General features: G+C 52.6%; 1 protein-coding gene across 1 annotated transcript; it reads left to right on the forward strand.

Moving 5' to 3' along the window:
* Nucleotides 1–14,225: 14,225 nt before the first annotated feature.
* Nucleotides 14,226–20,981, forward strand: LOC141998835 (C-type lectin domain family 2 member E-like). The gene is made up of 5 exons (XM_074971812.1): nucleotides 14,226–14,450; nucleotides 15,528–15,690; nucleotides 17,918–18,132; nucleotides 19,061–19,164; nucleotides 20,828–20,981. The coding sequence occupies exons 1-5, from the start codon at nucleotides 14,226–14,228 to the stop codon at nucleotides 20,979–20,981; spliced, it is 861 nt and encodes a 286-aa protein (XP_074827913.1).
* Nucleotides 20,982–23,873: the final 2,892 nt, after the last annotated feature.

The following is a 23,873-nucleotide window of genomic DNA, read 5'->3' on the forward strand; positions in this document are numbered from 1 at the left end:
AAAGAGATGGCTGCTTGTGCATTTGATGGAGCTACAAACTTCTCTGCAAGACATAGTGGAGTACAAGCTCTGCTCAGAGAAAAGTATCACCCTAATCTCTCCTATACACACTGTAGAGGCCATCTACGCCAACTAGCGCTAGTACAAGCTGCAGAATCTCCAAGACATTAAAAAGCCACAAATTTCATGGCTTTTTTATACTCTTTTTTCAGCAAGAGTCCAAAAGGATTGAACATTTTGGAAACAAATAGAAGATACCCTGGGATTGAAGTTCAAATGAGTCCAACCTGGGAAAACCTGCTGGCTTTCTCATGAGTGATTCTTGGCAGTTGTCTTAAAATTACTGCAACCGTTATGACTGGCTTTGGAAAGTATCCACCAAGAGAGAACAGATCTAAGTAGTGAGGCTGGGGGACTACTTTTGTTACTGAGGGTATGTCTACACTATGAAATTAGGTCGCTTTTATAGAAGTCGATTTTTCAGAACCAACTTTATTTCGTCGATTGTGTGTCCCCCCACTAAGCACATTACATCGGGGAGCGCGTCCACAGTACAGTGGCGAGCATCAATTCTCGCAGCGGTGCACTGTGGGTAGCTATCCCACAGTCCCCGGAGTCTCCACTGCCCATTGGAATTCTGGGTTAAGCTCCCAATGCCTGATGGGGCAAAAACATTGTCACGGGTGGTTTTGGGTACATATCGTCAGTGTCCCCTCCCTTCCTCCCTCCCTCCATGAAAGCAACGGCAGACAATCGTTTCGTGCCTTTTTTCCTGGATGACCCATGCAGACGCCACAGTACTGCAAGCGTGGAGCCCGTTCAGCTCACCGCTGCAGTTGTGAGCATTGTAAACACCTCACGCATTATCCTCCAGTATGTGCAGAACCTGCAAAAGCAGGCGAGGAGGCGACGGCAGCGCGGTGACGAGAGCGATGAGGACATGGACACGCACTTCTCTCAAAGCACGGACCCTGGCAATTTGGACATCATGGTGGCAATGGGACAGGTTCATTCCGTGGAACGCCGATTCTGGGATGATTCCCAGTGGCTGCGAAACTTTCTCATGCGTAAGGGCACTTTCATGGAACTTTGTGATTTGCTTTCCCCTGCCCTGAAGCACAAGAATACCAAGATGAGAGCAGCCCTCACAGTTGAGAAGCGAGTGGCGATAGCCCTCTGGAAGCTTGCAACGCCTGACTGCTACCTGTCAGTTGGGAATTAATTTGGATTGGGCAAATCAACTTTGGGGGCTGCTGGATCCAAGTAGCCAACGCAATCACTGAGCTGCTGCTATCAAGGGTAGTGACTCTGGGAAATGTGCAGGTCATAGTGGATGGCTTTGCTGCAATGGGGTTCCCCAACTGTGGTGGGGCGGGAGGACTGCATGAGCTCGGAAAACATGTCATCACGAGTGCGGATTTTTTGCCTTCTAATCTGGGATAGCCTCTGGGATGGAGATGATAGGGGGAGCATAGAAACAGTTGCACCTGTGGGAGGAAAAAGAGGGAGAGCAGAATTAAAAAAGATACATTTTAGAGAACAAAGGGGAGACTCTTTCAGAGTGAATCAAGCGATTCAAACCACACAGCACATGTTCTTTCCATACAAGGTCGCGTTTTGCCTTTTATATTGAGTGCCTGCTGGTTTGGTGTGAGACATCACACGCAGCTGGGCACCAGAATTTGGCTTGCAGGTAGCCATGGTAATCCCAAGGGGCACACGGAGTTCGGCTTCTTCCGCCTTCCTAACATGTGGGAATGCTTTCGAACTGCGGTGCCCTCCTGTCCCACACCAAGCAATGCCTGGTGGGTTGGCCATTTAAAAGGAGAGGCTGCAGTTTTCAGGTGGATGTGCACCACAACACACGCCCCCCCCAACCCAATTCTCTGGGATGATCGCTTCACCCCTCGCCCCACCACATGGCTATCATCAGCCACACGCAAACAGCTCAGCAAGAACGGGCACCTCTGAATGTCCCCTTAAACAAATTCCCCTATTTCAACCAGGTGACCATGAATGATATCGCTCTCCTGAGGCTAACACAGAGAGATAAACGACGAATGTTGCTTGAATGCGCCCAAAACCCAGAAGCATTCGCTGCCATGCTCTGTGCTGCAATGATTCCAGACGACTTGCTACTGGCTTGGCGTGGTAAAGTGTCCTACCATGGAGGACGGAATAAGGCTGCCCCACCCAGAAAGCTTCTGCAAAGGCTTTCAAAGTAGCTCCAGCAGAGCTTCATTGAGATGTCCCTGGAGGATTCCCGCTCCATCCCCAGACACATGAACAGACTTTTCCAGTAGCTGTACTGGCCGTGAATCCATCCCAAGTCTTCAGGGCAAATGAATCACTAAACACACTTGCTTTTAAACCCTTACTGTATTTACAAAGGTACGCTCACCAGAAGTGCCTTCTCTGGCTTCATGGGTCAGGAGCCCGCCTTGGGAGGTTGTGGAGGGTATTGGCTCCAGAGTGATGAACAGTTCCTGGCAGCCGGGGCGAACGGATTCACCACTTGCTTGCTGTGCACTCTCCTCCTCCTCCTCTCTTCCTCCTCCACAAAATCCTCCTCCCTGTTCTGTGAGACTCCCCCCTTGCAGGTATCCACAGACAGAGGTGGGGTAGTGGTAGGGTCCCGCCGTAGAAGTGCATGTAGCTCATCATAGTAGCGGCATGTCTGGGGCTCTGACCAGGAGCATCCGTTTGCCTCCTTTGTTTTTTGGCAGGCTTGCCTGAGCGCCTTAATTTTCACGTGGCACTGCTGTGCCTCCCTGGAGTAGCCTCTGTCCATCATGCCCCGGGAGATTTTCGCATGCATGTTGGTGATCCGTTTTTTTAAACCGAGTTCTGCCTGCACAGATTCTTCTCCCCATACAGCGATCAGATCCAGTACCTCCCGTTTGGTCCATGCTGGAGCTGTTTTTTGATTCTGGGACTGCATGGTCACCTGTGCTGATGAGCTCTGCATGGTCTGCTGTGCTGATGAACTCTGCATGGTCACCTGGGCTGATGAGCTCGCCATGCTGGCCAAACAGGAAATAAAATTCAGAAGTTCCCAGGGCTTTTCCTGTCTACCTGGCTAGTGCATCTGAGTTGAAAGTGCTGTCCAGAGCGGTCACAATGGAGCATTCTGGGATAGCTCCCAGAGGCCGATACCATCCAATTGCATCTACACTACCCCAAATTCGAACCAGTGAGGTCAATTTTACTGCTACTCCCTTCGCCGGGGAGGAGTACAGAAATTGATTTTAAGAGCCCTTTAAGTCAACAAAACGGGGTTGGTTGTGTGGACGGATTGAGTTTTAATGCTACCTAACACGGCTAAATTCGACCTAATTGCGTACGGTAGAGGAGGCCTAAGTTCAGAGAAGACTCTCGCCATTCTCTCTCTCTTGTAAGTCTACTGTTGAAACCACTTGGGTCATTAAACAATGTCATCCAGGCAACTGCTACAACAGGAGTAGATCTCTGATCCAAGGATAGCTTCTAGTGCTGGACAATCAATCAGAGAGATCCATTGAAAATCTGGAAGCAAAGACTTCAGTCCAGAAGTTGACTAATGAAGGTACTTATATTGACTCCATAAGTGAAGAGGACAAGAAGTGTTTGTTAAGCCAGGTGAAAAAGTACACAGACTTGATTCTTACAAATCTACAGTGGAGATTTCTGGATTCTACTCAACCTCCACGTAGCTTTTACAGATGCCTGTCTTATAAAACATCGACAGTTGAGTGGAGTGAGGCACTCCCAGCAATGGGGCTGCCGTGTGCTCAGGACAGAAGAGAGAATTTTGAACACAGAGTGGAATATCATACCATGAACGAACAAAGATTTAACTTCAACTTCTTCATCATCACTAGTGGTTCGACCCGATCTTTGTGCTCTGTTTCCTAGGATGAAAGAAGCAGGAATTCATCTCTTGCTAATCTCAGTCACAACAGCTACAGCTGAGTGTTCTTTTTTCTCATTGAATAGAATTTTGTGTTCTGAAAGAAGTCACCTTCTGCCCGATCATGTCGCATATAATGAAGGACTGGAAGGAACGGACACACCAGAAGACACCAAAGAGTACCAAATTACCACAAGAAACTAAGACGGATGTAGATGTAGGCTTGAATAGCCAACTTTAATTTTTGTGATGATTTTAAAACATGAGTTAAATCTAATACAATGGTCACAAAACATTTTTCAGTTTTTATAATGGTGCCATACAGCCCACCTTTGCCCTCACTGTGTCAGCCCTCATCGGCCCTCATGCCCCCCCCCCCCCAGAATATTCCAACACCCCCCATAATTTCAGTTCCTGGGAAAAACACTGGCAAGTCCCTTTTTATCTGTGTGTTCCCAGGGCTGAGCGGATCTCACTGTCTGTGTTCTGCGGAGAGATGAGGCCCTGTCTCTGGTTCTGTGCTGGGGGAGACCTGGACAGTCTGGCTCAGCAGGAGGGAATTAAGGGGTGCCCTTGCTGCCAGAACACTAGGCTCAGTGGTATGTCAGCGTGTCAAGTGACCGTCCCCAGGGGGTCCCGAACAGAAAACCTCTTACACAGTCTGAACTGTTTATATTTTTAATGATTATTTCTGACGTTTGCCTTGAGTCTGGCACTGATAGCAAGGTTTTCAATGAGGACAGTTGATGTATCTTGGCTCTCTGCTCCGGTGGTTTTTGTTGGTTTTCTTCAGTCGTTTGGACAAGAGATTTGCATATTCTGCTGCTTCCTCCTCTTCCTTCTGAGTGCGTTGCTTTTTGAGAGCAAGAAGTCTGAGTGTCTCGGGCAGCCCTTGGGGAATTAGCAATGTTTGGTTCTTAGGAGCCTTGATCCAGAGTTTCTTGCCTTCCTTTCGCAGGGGTTTGCTCAGTATATATTGACCGACATCATCTGTTTTGGAACGGTAGAACAGCTGGCGGATTCTGCCAGCCCTCTTGGGACCAAGTCGAGGAGGCCCCAGGAATCCCCCACGTCTGAATCTCCTCCTCCCGTCCCCCCATCTCCTCGACCTCCATCTCCTCCTCCTCCCTTCCCCCCATCTCCTCCACATCGCTGCTGTTGGGGTCCTCCTGGAGCTGGGGCTTCGCTGGGGCACTGGCCCCTTGACCGGCTGCTGCCCCACATTGACCCCCAGCAGCACCTCCCCTTAGCACCGCAGCAGGTGCAATCCAAAGGCAGAGCACGGCCAGGGGAGAAGGCAGAGCGCACAGAGACTTGTGCTGCTCGCACAGGCAGGAGCAAGGAGGCGAAAACCTCCCCCCAGTGACGCTGGGCCTGGCTCTGCTGCCATGAGGATACCCCGTGGCCTGCGTTGCCTGGGCAGGGGGAGAAGCTGATGGCTCCATCTGCCGCCGGAGTGCCAAAGCAGCCCGAGCCTAGACCAACAGAGCCCGGCTCGCACAGGATCGGGGGCTCTTGAAGCGGGCTAAAAGCGAGTCCCGCCAGGAGCCCGGCTTCGGCTGAAGCCCGCTGGGCTGCTCTCGCAGCTGGCTCTGTCGGGTCAACGATCCCAGGGCGATCGGCGGGGTCCGTAACGTCGCCTCCAGCTCCCTAGGAGCCGCTCCCACGATCAAATCAGCCCCACTCGCTAAGAGCAATTTAAAATCAGCTTTTCCATGAATACTTCAGTCACTTTCTAGGGGAAAGTGCGCGCTCCCTGGTTGACAGAACCCTTCCAACATCTTCACGTCCTACTAAAGCATTTACGACAAGCCGGGCCCGGCTCCCTAGCAGCGCCGAGCACCGCCCGCAGTCGCGGCCCTAGCCTCGTGGGCCGCTCCACCACTGTGACGAGGGGCTCGGTGCCAGCACGGGCCGCGGCCCCTTCTGCTAGGGAGGGACTAACTCCACCAGGAGCCAGGCCAGGCCAGAAGGTGAATGATGCCAGGCAGCTCTGCATCCCTGGGGGAGCGACAGGGTCCCATAATAACAATAGAGGTCAGGAGCCTAAATACCTTGTTGATCTGGGCCTGGGAGAGAGGAGACCAGGAGGAGCTTAGAGAGTGGAGTGTGTGAGGCTGATGAGAGATGGGGACAGGTGTGACACTTGTACCGGGACCCGGAGCTCAAAACGTCTGTAACTGGGGTGGAATGGAAGGGGTGGGGTTCCAGCAAACATGATGTACCCCAGATTTCTATAGACAGGCATGTAGAGTGCATGTGTGTCAGCAGAAGGCGAGGGGGTGGGAGGGATAGGTCAGTGGTTTGAGCATTGGCCTGCTAAACCCAGAGTTGTGAGTTCAATCCTTGAGGGGGCCATTTACAGATCTGGGGCAAAAACTGGGGATTGGTCCTGCTTTGAGCAGGGGGTTGGACTAGATGAGGTCCCTTCCAACCTTGATATTCTATGTGACCTGATTTCATATTCTTGCAACTGCATCCATGTTTTCTTTAACTGTGGCCTCATAGCAGGTAGGAATTTCCTCCCTACTGGGAGCGAGTGTAAGTTGGATCTTGCTGGGTAAAGCCAGTTTTTGGCCCCACCCTCCCACACTCCTGCTGCCTAAAGGAAGAACCAGTCTTGCTGCTCCCAGAGCATGAACAAATTCTGAAAAGTGCTCCCAAGGCAAGTTCCTTCCTGACCCTCGTTAGGTTGGATCGTGCCCTGAAGCATGAGGGTTTACAGCCCTTCCCAAATTTTTTAGTGATTACTAAAACAACCTTTAGTATCTAACTCTGGATACTCACCTCATCCAAATAAAATTATTCTGGGAATCTTGCCAAGTCCTTGGCCTCAACAACATCCTGGGGCAATGAGTTCTGCAGGCTAATTATGCATTATGTAGCAGAGCATTTCCTTTTATAGCATCATCTGCTTTTCATCTAATCCTTTATTCTACACTGATTTTTAAAACCCTGATCCACGGTTTGTTCCTTTCCTGCACAGCTGTGTTCATGGCACACGCTTATGGACCCAGCTACCTTCTTCCTCCAGTCTCACCCACCTCAAAGGGAATGATTCCTACCATCAATCCTGCATGGGGCTAACAGTGCCACTCTCGCATAAGGGGAAGGGACTGGCTTTGTATTCTGGGTTTGTACAGCACCTAGCACAACCCTGGTCCAGGCATGGGGCTCCTAAGAGCTGAAGTAATACAAAATCATAATAATAAATAATAATAATAATAAATAAGGGGTGTCAACGTTCCTCCCCCACTCTGAACTCTAGGGTACAGATGTGGGGACCTGCATGAAAACCTCCTAAGCTTACTTTTACCAGCTTAGGTTAAAACTTCCCCAAGGTACAAATTAATTTTATCCTTTGTCCTTGGAATATCCACTGCCACCACCAAACTCTAACTGGGTTTACTGGGAAACATAGTTTGGACACGTCTTTCCCCCCAGAATCCTCCCAACCCTTGCACCCCACTTCCTGGGAAAGGTTTGGTAAAAATCCTCACTAATTTGCATAGGTGACCACAGACCCAAACCCTTGGATCTGAGAACAATGAAAAAGCATTCAGTTTTCTTACAAGAAGACTTTTAATAGAAATACAAGTAAATAGAAGTAAAGGAATCACCTCTGTAAAATCAGGATGGTAGATACCTTACAGGGTAATTAGATTCAAAACATAGAGAATCCCTCTAGGCAAAACCTTAAGTTACAGAAAAGACACACAGACAGGAACAGTCATTCTATTCAGCACAGTTCTTTTCTCAGCCATTTAAAGAAATCATAATCTAACACATACCTAGCTAGATTACTTACTAAAAGTTCTAAGACTCCATTCCTGGTCTATCCCCGGCAAAAGCAGCATACCGACAGACACAGACCCTTTGTTTCTCTCCCTCCTCCCAGCTTTTGAAAGTATCTTGTCTCCTCATTGGTCATTTTGGTCAGGTGCCAGCGAGGTTACCTTTAGCTTCTTAACCCTTTACAGGTGAGAGGATTTTTCCTCTGGCCAGGAGGGATTTTAAAGGGGTTTACCCTTCCCTTTATATTTATGACAAGGGGGCAGAAAAGTCTGATCGGATTCTCCCCTAAGCAGCTGGGAAATATCAGGCTTATTAATGTGCTAAAGAGACTGTGATGGCTACATTAAACAAATTAAAAAAAAAAAAACTTTCAGAGTGAACCTCTGTGTATTAAAAGGGAGGTGAATGACTTGGAAAAGTGCTGTGATTTTCACTCAGTGGCATGCAGTGGGCATGTGGTGCTGTGCCACAAGAACTGCATGCCCCAGACTGTTAGACACTAACTCCAGACACTGCTAGAAAGTGATTCACCGTTTATTTAAAGGGGGGGGCTTGTTTCTCGTGGGAGGAGATGGGTTAAACAAGAGAGAGACTCAAAATCAGTGTCTGAAATTTAACCCTTTCCGGGCCTTGAAGGAGACGCAGTTGGGTCACTTATAAATGACTGTGAGTGTTATGGTGGCACCTAGAGCTCAGCTCTTGAGGTCAGGGCTGCATTGTACTGAGCGCTGCACAGAGACACAGCGAGAGACAGTCCCATCCCCCGCTCGAGATCAGGGGCCCCTTATGCCAGGCTGGGGAGCAGGTCCCCTTGCCTTCAAACCCCTCTGCAAATGAGTAGGCAGCATGTGGAGCTGATTGATCTTTTTTGTTTTTTGTTTCAATTCAGTTCCTCCTGTGGGCGGGGGGAGGGAAATGGACAATTCATGAAATGGAGTCAGACTGATCTTTGAAAACAGCGTGAGAAAACTCAAACCTTGTAACTGCCATTTCTGGGTGGGATCTGGGGTCCCTCTGACCTCAGGGCCAGGGGGCACAGGAGGAGGAGGGGAGGGTGGCGTGGCGTTGATAGCCATGTAAACAGAGTACTAGGGAAGGTTTCTGGCTGTAAGAACCATAGCACAAAATGTCCACTGGAAACCAAAGGACAGCACTTTGCTCATCACAGAGAGCAGGGTTCCTCTTGAAAGCCTCCTATCTCCACACCCAGAGAATGGGCTGCATGCAGAGCAGACTCAGGAAAGGGGGTGGGGAGAACACGGGGGTGGGGGGGGAGGAGAGAGATTGAAATTGAGGTGAGGAAAGGAAGGAGGGAGGACTGAGAAAAGGGGGAACAGGAGAAATACAGGAAGGGGACGGGGGAGAGAAAGAATTGGGATAGAAGCAGGAACTGGAGAAGGAAAGAGAGAGGAGAGGAGGGAGAAGAAGAAAAACCCGAAAGAATCAGGGAGGGAAAATAGGGAGCAGCCCCCAGCGACTGCGATAAAAAACCCCAGAGCTGGGAATGAACTCCGCATTCACGGCCCCTGGAATCAATGTGCACCTCTGAGAGGTGAAACACTGATGGGGGGTTGGGGGGTCAGATTGCACCCTTCAGCCTGGCCCCCCTCCATGCACCATGTAACCTAAACCAGCTCCCCACATCTGCCTGGAATCAGGGCCTGCAAACCCCAGCAGCCTCTCTCGCTCCCCCGTTCCCCGCACACTGCCCCCTAGGTCAAGTGGCTGCAACGCGGCTGTTAGCCCATCTTGGGTCTTTGTCCCAGCCCTGCAGCCAGCCAGCCACGGGCCCTACATAATCCAGCAGGTTTTGGTCATTGCGTGACTGCTGCGTATGATCTGCATGCTCTGGTCCTCTTTGGCTCCTGGCAACCAGCAAGCAAGAAGTGGCCATGAGCCACGAGGCTCCTATCATGGCTCTAAATCACGGGCTTGACCCCCTGGGTCCTTTACTGCCGTGGCAGGTTGTTAGACACTGCAATGGCCCACGCTGTCTGTTCCCTGCTGCACACGTAGGAGGGGTGAACCAAAGGGCTCTGTCCCCTTGGCGCACTTTGTGCTAATCTGATCAGTGTCGTGACAAATGTCCCGCCACGCCGGTAAAGTTTCATTCAACAGCGCATGTAGTTAAGGCTCTTGGTACCTTGTCCAATCCCGGATCAGGATGCTAATAGAGTATATGGCCCCGCCCCTGTGTGTATTGCAGTCCCCTTGCGGCGGGCTTTTTCCCCGGGTTTTTCCTTGCACTAGCAATGGGGGAAGACATGATGTGTGTGAAGAGGGGAGTTTGGGCTCCCCCTCCTCAGCTAATGCACAGAGAGGGGGAGATGGAGCAGGGACCTGACCTGCAAGGAGTGCTGCAGCCATGAAGTCCCTGGAGGAGGGAAGCTGTGATCTTCCTACGTAGCAGTGGCTTGTGAAACTGACTCCCAACCCCCTGCTCTGCAAAGGGGGACACAGGCTTGGGTGGAGATCAGAGGTTATTTGGGAGACCCTGATATGGCAGCAGCCCTATTGTTGTTTTTACAGCCCCCAAAGGTGGGCTAAAGGGCCTCCCAGGACACATGAATGATGTACTATTATTTGCAGATTTAATAATTTTATTAAGATGATGTTGAAGGAAAAAGAAAACGGTATAGAATTTAAGCATAGAAGTTTCTGGTTATCAGGGAATAAGGTACAGATTATCAAGGGATGTGAAATTCAGTTTAGGAACAGATGGCGTAAGGAATACATAATCTGCAATCTCCCCGATTGGGGGTAAAAGTTTAACGGGTCAAAGTACAGACATTGAGATATGGGGGTATATTATTCATATAATGGCTATGTTTAGGTGTGGAGTATAATGAGTGGATACAATGATGAGGATGGATTTACCCTCATTTGGTGGGATTTATTGTTCAGTGATTTATGGTTCCCAGCAGAACAGAATCCCATTGTGCTCGGTGCTGTGTCTGTATGTAGTAAGAGACTGTCTCTGCCCTGAAGAGCTGTGCTAGGTGCTGTAGAGACACTTAGTTAGAACTGCACGGTCTCTACCCTGAAGCTGGTATGATCCAGTTTCACATGTGGCACCAGGAAAGGGATGAACAAAATACCTGAAAGGAGGATAGGTGTGTTACTGCCTCAGTTTCCATAGATACAGGTTTTTTAGGTCTACTTCTGAGTCCTCAGCTTGCCTAATCCCTATGGTATATCACAGCCCCAGTGCATGAAATGCAGCCACCTCTGGGTTGGGGCAGCTGGCAATAGCCTTGCAGCAAGGTGGCCCAGGGATTGCTTGCCAAGTACTGAAATATAACTGCCTCTGGGGTTGGGTGCAGCAGCTGGTTGGCAGTCATATAGTAACAATGCGCAGCGATCGCTTGTCCAGTGCCGAAATGCAGCCATCTCTGGGGTGGGCCTCATCAAATGTTTAAATGTATATCAACGTTTTTGCAAACATTTTTAGTTGCATTTTTTCACTTAGAACAAACTCAGGTTTTGGGTTAAAGGGGGTGGAGGCATGGAAGAGAGTATATAGTGAACAAAAGATTGATTTTAAAAGTGTCAGAACAATATTGTGAAACCAGGAAATTCCTATAGTCTTGACAATCTTTCACGAAAAACCCTTGCATTCCAAAAATAGTCACTTTTCTACAGACAATCTTTCCTTTGGAAAAGATTTTCAACCGTGTCTAGAAATCGCTCCCAGGTCAGTGTCTCTCTGAGTGTGGGGTGCACTCATTTGCCCTCCCCCTGGGCATGTGTATGAAGCACTCGTTAGAGGGGTACAGAAGAGGTATAAATAAAGATGATTAGGTCTTTAGGAATACACATGTGGACGTTGTGGGGGGAGAGAGACATGACTGATTGTATTGTCCTGAAGCAGTGCACAACTTCCGAAGATTTGGTGAATGCTTCTCTGGGGGAAGCAGTGAAACTGACGACACAGAGTGCTGTCAGTTGCACAAGGATAAAATGGGGAAACGTTGTGTGTGTTTAACCTCTTTCAATCAGTGGGCTCTTAAATGTTGCAAATAATCTCTAGCTCAACCAGAAATTAGGGGCTTGAGGTGGGAGTCTCCCAAGCATGGTCTTCACTGCAAAAGTGTGTTTACACGGAGATAGCTAACTTGATGTAAAATCCTAGTGGAGACAAGGCACCTCAGTGTCACTTGTCCAGGTAAATTCCAGGCTGAGCGTATAGCATTCCTGGACTAGCTACATCAAGGTAAAAGACACCTCTCCCTCACCTCTACTAGTACTTTACATTGAGTTAGCCAGCTGAGTGTAAACACATACTTTTTGAGCTGGGAGGTTGATTTTTTTGTTTTTGTTTTGCTGCTTTTGGTGGTGGTGGGGGGGGAGGGCACTGAAGCCATAATAGTGGCATTTTCTAGCCTGTGTTATTTGTATTACTGTAGCACATAGGAGCCCCAGTCATGGATCAGGACCCGATTGTGCTAGGTGCTGTACAAAACAGTACAAAAGACAGTCCCTGCCCCAAAGAGTTGACAATCTAAGTATAAGACAAGAGACAGATGGAGACAGACAGACAGGGGAGTGGAAGGAAATAATGAGACTGTATTGATCGGTATGATAGGCAGTGGTCTCAGCACCCCAGCAGACAGGCTGTTGAATTTTTGGTAGACACCAGGGCAAAGAAGAGCTTTGATTTGGGAATTGGAGATGGATAATGAGGTAGGTTTGCAAATGTTGAAGGGGCTCTCCTCCCGAGCATGTAGGGCATGTGGCAGAAAGCATGAAGGTGGTTGTCTGAAAATTTAACAAGTGGGTGTTGCTGGCAGCATGGACCCGATTGGAGGTGGGAGTCAACACCTTGGTACAGTGAATGAGAGATGTCCGGTTGGGAGAGGACAGTACGTGAAGGGCCTTGAAAGCGAAGACAAGCAGCTTCTGTTTGACGCAATAGAGAAGGATGAGCCAGTGGAGGGATGCAAAGAGGGGTGACATGGTGAAAGCAGCAGGCTAGGAGAATGATCTTTGCAGCTTGCAGCAATATTCTGAATGGATCTGAGCTGGGGAAGAGGGAGAAGAGAAGCATATGGCGGTAACTGAGATGTGATGTGATCAGAGCCTCGATGGGAATTTTAGCTGTGTGGATGGAGAGGAAAGGCTGTATCTTAGAGATGTTATGCAGGAAAACTCCACAAGACTTAAGCACAGCCCTGGACATGAGGACCTAGAGCAGAGGTGGGCAAAGTACGGCCCGCGGGCCACATCCAGCCTGCGGGACTGTCCTGCCTGGCCCCTGAGCTCCCGGCAGGGGAGGCTAGCCCCAGGTCCCTCCCCGCTGTCCCCCCGCCCCTGCAGCCTCACCTCACTGCGCCGTCGGCGCTCTGGCCTTCTGCTCCTACCGGGCAGCGTGGCTGCAAGCTCCTGCTGCTCTGAGCAGCGTGGTAAGCGGGTGGGGAGGTTGGATAAGGGGCAGTCAGGGGACAGGGGGCAGTTGGACGGGGTGGAGGTTCTGGGGGGGGCGGTCAGGGGTTGGGGAACAGAGGGGGTTGGATAGGTGTGGGAATCCCGGGGGGGAGCTGTCAGGGAGCAGGGGTGTGGACAGGGGTCGGGGCACTCAGGGGACAGGGGTTGGTTAGGGGATGGGGTCCCAGAGGGGGCGGTTAGGGATGGGGGTCAATCAGGGGGCAGGAAGTGGGAGGGGGTGGATAGGGGGTGGGGGCCAGGCTACTTGGGGAATCACAGCCTTCCCTACTCAGCCCTCCATGCCATTTTGCAACCCCGATGTGGCCCTTGGGCCAAAAAGTTTGCCCACCCCTGACCTAGAGAGAGGTGTGAGTGGAAGATGACAGGTTATGGGCCTGAGTGACAGGCAGGATGCTGGCGTTGTCCACAGCGATGGAGAAAGGAGGTAACAGAGAGGGCTTGGACAGGAGGGGAGAGATAGAGAGCTCTGCTTTAGCCATGTTGGGCTTGAGCTGACAGGTAGGTAGGCACAAGGAGATGTCCCAGAGACAGGCTGAGGTGTTCATTTGGCCAGCAGGAGATGGGGCTGGTGCAGAGAGGCAAATGGGTGAGTTGTCAGCATCGAGAGGGGAGTTGAATTTGTGTTTACAGAGGAGACAACCCAGAGACGAGGGGCAGAGGGAGAAGAGAACAGAAGAGGGAGGCTGGCCATAAACCATGTCACATTTACTGGTGTTTTTTTTTTTCTCAAGACCTCCCCCCTCCTTGTAACACACTGTTACACCGCAACAAACCAGTAAGGACCCTCCCCGCCCCATGTGTTTATATACTATTTGGTCAGCCCCAGGGGACCAAGGACAGAGCCCTTGGAAGGGCCCCGGAGAGCTGGCAGGAGGGGGAAGCAGCGATCAGAGGGGTCGGGGGAGCAGGGGAGGGCAGAGGGAGGACAAGGTTTCAGGAGGAGCCCGGGCAGGGCGGGCAGGCCAGGGAGGGCGAGGACTGAGCCCCGATCGGAGCTTTGCCCGGGGCCGGGCGGGACGCCGCTGGGGCACCCGGCCAGCCCGGGAGAGGGGGGAAGGTTTGTGGGGAGCGGAGCGGCCGGGAGTCGCGGGGTTACATGGAGACGGGGCTGAGGGCGGGGATCGGCCGCTGTTGCGGTGACACCCGGGCACGGACGTTTCCGCTGCTCAGACCCACGTGGGAACGAAGCGGGCGCGGGGGTCACAGGGAAGCCGGTCGCTCTGCGGCTGCGAACTCACCCGGCGGGACCCGCTGCGAGCCCGCCTGGCTGCTGGGCCCTCAGCTCCTGCCCCGGCTGCGGCGCCGGGCGCTCTTCCCGCGGGTGAGACGCGCCGGGTCCCAGGGGTCCCTGCCCGGGGCGTGGGTGGGCGGGTGCTGCTGGCTGCTGGGCGGTGGCTCGCTCGCTGCGCGGCGGGGTTTGCGGGCCGGTTCCAGCCACGGCCGGGCTGGGGCGAGGGGGACCGGGGGCCCGAATGGGGAGGGGGAGGGGGAGGGGCTGGGGACTGTAGGGGGGGAGCCGGAGGGGGAGGGGCCGTGGCCCCAATGGGGTGCGGGGCTCGGGCTCGGGGACCAAATGGGGAGGGGCCGGGGAGGGGGTCGGCTCGGGGCTGAGGACCGAATGGGGAGCGGGAGGGGCCGGGGACCGGAGGGGGAGGGGCCGGAGCCCGAATGGGTGGCGGGGCTCGGGCTCGGGGCTGGGGACCGCATGGGGGGCGGGGCTCCGAATGGGGGGGCGGGGCTCGGGGACCAAATGGGGGCAGGGCTCCGAAGGGGGCGGGGCTTGGGCGGGGGCTGGGGACCGCATGGGGAGGGCAGCGCGGCGGCGGGGGCCGGTCCTTGGCCGAAGGGCGGGGATTCTGGGCCAAAGGGGGGTGATTCGGGGGGCGGGCCCGGGCCGAAGGGCGGGGGGGGTTCGGGAGAGCCCCCCTGGAAGGGAAAGAAGGGGCTGGGCAGAGGAGCGCTGGACGCTGGTTCAAGTCCCGCCCTTCAAGGAGGGGGCTGGGACAGGGACAGGGCTGTTTCGAGCCCCATCCCCTCCCCTTCTGATATCCGACTCACACTTACTTCTAGGAGGATTTTGTGTGTGAGGAGGGTCTTCTCCCCCACCCGGGTGCCTGTCACGGGTGGGCGGGGCCTGTAGCAGATCAGGTCTCTGAGGCCCTGGGGGGTGGAGGGGCTGATGGGAGTTAAGGGGGTTTAATCATCATGGCACCGCCTCTGGCAGGGGGTTGGGCTGCTGGGCAGGGAACAAGAAACCACAGATGGCCTCCCCCACCCCTGACCTGTCCTGCTTGGTCCGTCTCAGTTTCAGATCGGCTGGAGATTCTGGAGCAGGGACGGGGAGCCAGGGCCAGGACCTCTGCCTCGGCTTTGCTGCTGGCAAATCGGACCCACTCAGACAGAGAGGAGCCGACCCCAGCCCAGCACCTGCAGCAGTGTGTGTGGCCTGAGTGTCGCTGAGAGAGACAATGGGGCCAGCAGCTGGGTTGCTGAGAGCGAAGAGCCGCTGCAGGAGTTGTGTGTTAATGGCAATGGACACCTGGAGACTGGAGGGAACCCAGGTAATGGGGCATCTCTGCCTGGGGGCAGGCTGGAGATAGACACTGAGACTGCCCGGGGTGCTGGAAGGGGGCATGGCCCTCCCACTTCTTGTCACTGGCCCCGCCCCTCCCCCTCCTCTTCCCCCTGAGGTCACCCCACCCCACCTCTGGGTGGCAGCTGGAGTCCAGGCAGTTGCAGGGGGCTGTGGATGAACCTCCAGTTGCCTGGGGTGGGGGGTGGAGAGCAGCCCCTGGTCCGTATCCCTCCCCCCAGGCTCCCTGCCCTGAGCCCTTTGCCTTCCCTGTGTTGCTCTGAGGTTACCAGCCTGGCCTTCCTGGATCTTCAGGTCACGCCTGTGGCCGGGCGGCAGGTGCTGCCATGTTATTGAAATGAGCCGTAGAACTCAGTCTAGACCCCTCCACCAGCGCAGTGTGGAAACCCCCCAATCGCTGAGCTTGGCCATGAAGGGTCCCTTAGCACCATTCACTCCCCCGAGCTGCACAGACGGCGTGTGCTCGTGCAGAGGGCATCTGTTTGCGGTGAACACGAACCCTGCTGTATCCCCCAGTCGTCTGGGGCAGGGGGTGCTGGAGACTGTCGGGGGTGGGATTTCTCTATTGCCCTGGGATCTGATCACTGGGCCCCAGGAGGGTTTAGCAGCTGGCAGAGGGGATTGAATCCAGGTCTGTCTGCATTAGGAATCCTCTGTGCCGATGTCATGACGTCCTTGCAGTTGAATTGGTGCAAACCGCTAAAGTAGACGCACTGCACTGGTGCACAAAGGAGCTTGCCTTGGTGCAGTTCGCTGGAGGAAGTTACCAGAGCGAGCCACACTGCTCCAGCACATCTCCAGGAGGTGTTTGCCCGGATGTCACTGAGTCACTGTGATTATACTGGTGCAGATTGCTCTGATACAGATGGGCCCTGAATCCCAGCTCCCTGCTGTAATGGCAGGCTGTTGCAATGGGCAGCATTGGCTCTGACTGTGTAAGGTGGGAATCTGTGAACTTAGGGTTGGTTACACACCTGCAGGTGCAGGGAGCTCTGCAGAATATGTGGCATCTGACCTGGAGATGGATGGTGGAGACAGCCTGTGCCATCAACTGTTAGTCACTGACTTCTCTGCTCAGTTCAGTAGGGCAGGGGTGTGGGCTACCGTGCACTGGACAGTTAAATCTACAGGGTCAGACATGCCTTGTGCGTGAGGTGAACACATGCTCGTTTTCTGATCACCGCTGCCACGTTTCCTAACTCTTCCAGACTTAGAGTGTCTGTTCCTCGCTGAGCACCAGCCACATGGGAAGGCTTGAAAACCAGCTACTGAGTTACTGTGGTGCAAAAAAAAGTGATGTGCTCAAAAACATCTGAAGGGGTTTGAGTCTGACTCCTCTCAACTAGACAGGCCTTTCAGATCCTCTTTGGGGTCACTTATGGGTGACCCCACTGCTGCTCTTTCATGGCTCTGAAAGGGTTACACTGCGGTGAGGGCTTCCAGAAAGTGCCTTTCTTGCTGCTGTGTTTGGGGAAAGAAAAGTCTGCAGGTAGGAGGTGAATTAAGTTCCATCATTCCTGGCCCACAGTGCAACAGGTCACTTCTGGTTGCTGTGGTTTCTGGCGCCCCCTTGTGGCTTTCATGTCCCTGCGTGAAAGTTCCCACGTTCTTCTCAGTTGTTCACGGGCTGTTTGTTGCTAGGTTGAACGTCCAGCTGTTGATCTTGTGCCTGGGGTGAAATGCTCTGAGCTGTGTCAGTCCCTCCCAGGCTGGGAGTGTCCCTGGAATCCTTCTTGCCAGGCAAGTTTACTGTGACTAACATCTCCGTCCCCCTGTGTCTGATTGCCGTGGACCAGCCCCAGCTGGGGGTCCCAGTAGGCTTGGCAAGCCGGTCAATTGGCTGCCTGTTTGGCCGCAGTCAAATACTCCAGCGAGAGCCCTGGGGGTAGGAGGCAGCCTGCCTTTCGGATTGCGTCTTGGAGCCTCGCTGGTGTTTTTCAGAACTTGGTTTCATTGTTTTGCCTTTTTTTTTCTGAGTTAAAATAACTCAGTGAAATACATTTTTTAAAAAATTAGGTAGATCCATATCTATCTAAAGCTAAACCTACTGGAGACAGTAACGTCTTGCTCTTTTTTGTTCCTGGCGGGAGGTAACCAATTCTGATAAATTGGTATTTTAAAATATCTGACCACTCTTTGACAGATTTGACTGGTCAGTTGACCAATTTTTATACCAGTCAAATGCCCAATTCTAGATGCAACTCTTACCCTCCATGTTACTGTCTCATTCTCAGTGCTGACCTCTAAGCTTTCATCAGCTGATCGGTGCCCCTCGTGCCCAGACAGCTGGATGGGATACCGAGGGAAATGCTACTATTTCTCAGAGACGAAAGGGAGCTGGACTGACAGCCGGAGCCGCTGCTCTGCACCGGGTGCCTCCCTGGCTGGGATCGACAGTGAGCAGGAAATGGTGAGAGACTCTGGAATTGCCATACACTGATCTTGGCACAGCGGTGGCTGCTGCAGTAGGACCTGGGCTCTGCCCCGTGGGGTGAGGAGCAGCTCTGACCCCTCCCATGCTGGGAGGCCAGAGTGAATGAACTTCCAGCGGCTGAACGCCAGCCCTGGCTGGGCCCAGGGCCCTACTGTCTGTGTGTGATCACAGGGATTGCCCATTCTCCGCTGCCCCCCTCCCCAAATAGGGAGACAGCTTCTGTCTAGGGCAGGGCTGGCTCAGGCATCTCCTGGCCTGCTGGCTGCTGGAGTGGGACTGAGAACCCAGCCAGTGCTCCTGTTGTGGGGATGGGAAAGGAGCAGCCAGCTGAGGAGGCGGGGGAGGAGGGGATCCTCTCACATTGACCCCTCCCACTTCAGCTTGACTCGCTCCCTCCTCCTGCCTTGCTGTGATGAGCGGGGGCTGATCTGTGAGAAGAGACGTCTCTGCAGAGAGCTCAGACCCAGCAGCTGCCCCCAGCCCAGGGGGACTTGGGGTGCGGGTGACTGGGAGCACCGGGGCGGGGCTGCTCTGTGCAGGGGGAGGGTTAATACTGCCTGGGTGATCTTGTACTTTGCAAAAGGCAGGGGAACACCCCCCCCCCAAAATAAACTGAGCACTCTTCAATATGGGGGGAGGGGTAGCTCAGTGGTTTGAGCATTGGCCTGCTAAACCCAGGGTTGTGAGTTCAATTCTTGAGGGGGCCATTTAGGGATATGGGGCAAAAATGTGTTGGATGATTTAATTGGGGATGGGGGTGGGACTAGAAGATCTCCTGAGGTCCCTTCCAACCCTGACACTCTATGAATATGCGGCTGGGATTCTCTGCGGCACAGAGCCCTGGAGGGGTGGGGGAAGCACCGGAGCTGGGGCTGATACCTGCTGTCCCTCGGCTTTCTTTAAGGCGTTCCTGCTGCGCCATAAGGGTGTCCGGGACCACTGGATCGGCCTCCGGAGGGAGCAGGGTCAGGCCTGGAAATGGGCCAACGGCACCGAATTCAACCACCTGTGAGTCTCTCTCACCCTCTGGACTAATGCCCTGGGCCTGGGGATGCTGGTGTCTGAGCTGTTTGAGTTCAGGGAGATCCACCATTCAGTGCTGGTGAAACAGCCAGACCCGGCCCTGGTCCGTTCGCGTCCTGCGTGTATCGGAGAGCGACGGGAGCCGGCGTGTCCCTGAGCTCTCGGCTCCTCCCCGCAGCACGGTGCTGGGCCGGAGACAGAGCCCGCCATAGCCAGAGGTGCCCTCGCAGCGCGCTGGGATTTCAGCGGGGACACTCGCTGTTCTCCCCCAGCCCTCTTCAGCAAGGTCCATGGGGTGTCTGACCCCCCCCCCCCCGGGGAAAGGAGGCAGCAGGGAGCTCAGGTTAACAGTGGCTGCTGGAGAGGGCAGCATGCCGAGCACTGCATGGCAGGTGCAGGTCCCGCTGGGGATTGCAGCCGGCAGGTTTGAGTGACTTGGCTGGTGAGGCCTCTGAATCCGCAGCAAGGCACCGATGTTAAAGGAGCCTGCGGTTCACAGGTGCTGCACGCCTGGGGCTCCCACTGGAACGGGGTACAGTAGTGATGGCTGCCCAGCCAACACCCCGCGATGGGTTTCAGTGGGCTCCAAGTGTGATCACAAAACCAGCGCTGCTTGAGCCCGGAGCAGGGTTTGAACCCTGGGACTTCAGGACTAGAAGCATGAGCCTCTGCCATAGGAGCGAAAGAATCCACTTCCTTAACTGAAAACCCCACCTGACTGATAAAGCTCTTTTGCAGGCCAGCCATTAGAGGGGGATGGAGACCCCCCCACTTCTCTGGTCTGGGTTACTTCAGTACTTTGAAAAATCAGGCTCTTATGGTGCTGGGTCAGTGCTCCCCAATGGACAGTCCCCATTCTGCTGTATTGGACCCAACCTTTGGATCCCACCTGCTTCCAGCCTCACTGGGTCTGAATAGCCACCAGACACTGTCCCGAGTTTGGGCCTCTGTGGTACTCTCCTGGGGTACAGATTCCCTGTCTGGTACGCTCCTTAGGATGTGGGACCCTGCAGATCAGCTGCTGTAGGACCCAAAACCAGGGCTGAACCCTCCCAAACCTCCCGAGAGGCATGTTGTCCCTAGAACTCCACCCTCCACTCCAGATGAACTCTGGGAGGGTCACGTGAGGGTTACAAACAAGGAACACATGCTTTCACAAAGGAACTTCTTCAACACTCTCTTTTTTCCCCCATCCCCAATGGAAAGCTCAAGAGTTATAGATCAATGGAAAAGGAAACCCCTGAATGTAATTTCCTCTTTCAGTGTCATCTTGGTTCTGCTCCGTGTGTTTCAAGGAGGCGAGATCCCTCCTGCCCCCGGCTTTTCCTGCTCGGTCGTCTGGTTCTGGTAATGGTCTGCCCCTCTTGTTAGAGGACCGGTCCCTTTTGACAGTCAGTCTAACAAATTCTCTCCGTCCTGCTGGGGACTTTCCATTCTCCAGCACCCCTGTGGGCTGCTCAGCATAGAGGGTCAGGAACAGTCAGCGGTTCTGCAAAGCCCCCGCTGTCCTGAGCTCTGCTCCTGAGGGGCTGGGAGAGTAGCTGCTCCGCACTCAGGCCTGCACTGTGGAGAACGGCTCCCCTGGCTAGGACTGGTATGAAATGCCCGGCCTCTGCCTGACTGCAGCTCCCTGGCTTCTGTGTTGCAGGTTTCAGATAAGAGGAGGAGGTGACTGCGCGTATCTGAAGGACAAGAAAGGGGTCAGCAGCTCACGGTGCTACATGGGAAGACGGTGGATCTGTAGCAAACCTGAGGTGTATGTGATGGGAAAAGAGACTGCACTGGAAGGGGGCTCGAAATGAGACTCCTAGAAATGACACTGATCCAACTCACACCTACTTGAACGAGCCAAGTCCCCATTCGTCAGCCTGGCCAGGATCTCAAAATCAGGCAGCGGGGCCCTCAAGCAATAAGTGTGTCTCGTTTAAACTGTGGATTCTTCGTACCTGCCTTCTGCTTTTGAACCTTTAAACTCAGGGTCACCTTGCCAAGCTTTTCTCTGCAGCTGAGAGGGAGTGGTCTCCTGAGAAGGAGTCTCAGCCACACGCTGGGGAAATGAGAGAAGGGAAGGCCTTGTTCGTTTAGACTCCAGAACAGCATTTCTCAAATGCAGCCACCCGCTGAGTGTTTTGCAGCCACAAGAGCCTCCAAAGTGCCCCAACAATCGCTGAGATGTTAAGTATTAAAGGTGCCTTCTAAATGCCATAAATCCCAGTGCGCGCTCCCTTTTACATAGCACCATGCCGGCAGAGCTGAGCTACATCGGTGTGGTTTTCTTTCAAGTCACAAAGTGTATTCTTTGGCTAAGAACATAAGAACGGCCAGACTGGGTCAGAGCAAAGGTCCATCCAGCCCAGTATCCTGTCTGCCGACAGCGGCCAACGCCAGGTGCCCCAGAGGGAGTGAACCTAACAGGCAATGATCAAGTGATCTCTCTCCCGCCATCCATCTCCACCCTCTGACAAACAGAGGCTAGGGACACCATTCCTTACCCATCCTGGCTAATAGCCATTAATGGACTTAACCTCCATGAGTTTATCCAGTTCTCTTTTAAACCCTGTTATAGTCCTAGCCTTCACAACCTGCTCAGGCAAGGAGTTCCACAGGTTGACTGTGCGCTGTGTGAAGAAGAACTTCCTTTTATTTGTTTTAAGCCTGGTGCCCATTAATTTCATTTGGTGGCCCCTAGTTCTTGTGTTATGGGAAGAAGTAAATAGCTTTTCCTTAGTCACTTTCTCCGCACCACTCATGATTTTATAGACCTCTAACCACTGTGTTTACATCTCATGTTACTGTAGGTCTGTAAGTGGCTATGGGCCATCTCACTGCGTGCTGTTTGGGTAGGTTGCGATTGTTCATGGGGGTGGGGTGGGGGAGGTGAAAGAGTTAAAAATGTGACTGGGTATCAGAAAGTATTTCAGATAATCTAGTGCCAGAAAATGACCTTGAATGTGACAGCAGGTGGCTCCTCTGGGACCTTCTGCTAAGAAAAGCAAAACATAGAAAGAAACATGAACACTTCAGCACCGGGGGGAAAGGCAGTTTCCTGTGTTTCCGAAGCCATCCGATTCCATTTCTGAGCAAGTTGCAGTGTGAGAGAAATTCATCAAATTGAAATTTATGTAGTGCAACGTCTCTACAGCACTCATACAAAGGAAGTTGAACAAAATTACCACGGTGAGCTTCAGAGGAGCAAGCTGTTAAATGATGCAAAAACCAAGCTGAAAAGACAACAGCAACGGCTCAGATTTTGTTGTTACTATTATCATTATTATTACTGGGCTAGGTGGATTGGGTTTTTTTGTCTGTGAAAGAAACTTTGGACATATTGGCAGATACATTCTTTCATTATTAGTCATTATCCTTTCTATTATGTAAAGCATTTTTACATTTAGTTCAGAATTGTTATACAGCCGTCCACCTTTGACCAAAAAAGCAAAAGAACAACAAAAAAGACAAGACTGTGCAAAGCACTGGTTTGTTTTGTGTTTAGGTCCAGTAAAGATAAGACACAACTGTACCTTATATTTATTATTGAGTCTGCAAAAAATCCCTATGTAAATATGCAAATGTAATTTATTTATTTGTTTTTCCTACAGTTAGTTAAGTATTGTCAGAGCCTCATTTTGAGGCTGCCAAAAATTTGTGAGAACCCCGGCTCTAGAAAGCATTAGGATTTTGTTTTCTATGTAACCATTACTTTCCAGTATTTGCAAAAAGAAAAGGAGGACTTGTGGCACCTTAGACTAACCAATTTATTTGAGCATAAGCTTTCGTGAGTTACAGCTCACTTCATCGGATGCATTCAGTGGAAAATACAGTGGGGAGATGTATATACATAGAGAACATGAGACAATGGGTGTTACCAGTATTTATTCGCTCTCGCTTGCATCTCTGTTCTTGGATAGTAAACTCATTCCTGTTCTCTGTATATCTAAGTGCTGTGTTCTCAATAGAGTGGTTGGCCTGAATTGAATCTTACAAGCTGCTGTGGACCACGCCTGTGGGATTAGAGTCACAGTTCTGCATGTGCTCCGTGGAACGGGCTGAGCACTCCAGAGGGACGCTCAGAGGCTTTGGGGGTGTCTATCGCTAACCTGTACACAGAGAGCGAGGCCTGCAGGGGGCTGGAAGGTCAGGCCTGCGCTGCCAGGGGTGGTGGTTCAAGAGAGCTGACCCATGGCAGGCCTGGACAAGACTCCCCCAAAGGTGCCTCATATGCCTGCTATGAATCGCTCAAACGGGCACACGTCCCCGGCTCATTCCACCCCTGCACCCCCCAGGTACAACCCGCACAAGGCATTCGACCAGGATGAGGAGAACACCTGCAATGCCCTGTCACCTGACGTGCTGAATTTGCCTCTGAGTCCTTTCCCCTGGTACAGCCTTGTTCCAGCTCAGGTGGTAACTCGGGGATTTCTTATGACTGGCAGCCCCCTTTGTTCTGTTCCACCTCCTTTTATATCTTTGGCACAAGGCGGGAATCCTCTCGCGCTCTCTCTGGGTTTCCACCCCTCCTTCTAAATAGAAAAGCACCAGATTAAAGATGGATTCAAGTATCATGTGACATGTTCACATGTCCTGTGAGCCCCCCTCCATTCTTTCAGGACTGGCCCGTACGTATGCAGTGAAGGCTTGCAGGTGAACAGAGCCATCTACAGTCAGTTGTCCTAGCTAATGGGAGCCATCAAGAT

The sequence above is a fragment of the Natator depressus genome, chromosome 14, assembly GCF_965152275.1.
Source record: "Natator depressus isolate rNatDep1 chromosome 14, rNatDep2.hap1, whole genome shotgun sequence".
NCBI classification, from domain to species: Eukaryota; Metazoa; Chordata; order Testudines; family Cheloniidae; genus Natator; species Natator depressus.

Excerpts from the sequence above, each read along its gene's own strand:
- LOC141998835 (XM_074971812.1), top strand. The coding sequence starts at position 14,226 with ATGGAGACGGGGCTGAGGGCGGGGATCGGCCGCTGTTGCGGTGACACC. Across the intron at positions 14,451-15,527 it reads GCCGGGCGCTCTTCCCGCGG|ACAGAGAGGAGCCGACCCCA; the intron begins GTGAGACGCGCC and ends GGACCCACTCAG. Across the intron at positions 15,691-17,917 it reads GGAGACTGGAGGGAACCCAG|ATGCAACTCTTACCCTCCAT; the intron begins GTAATGGGGCAT and ends GCCCAATTCTAG.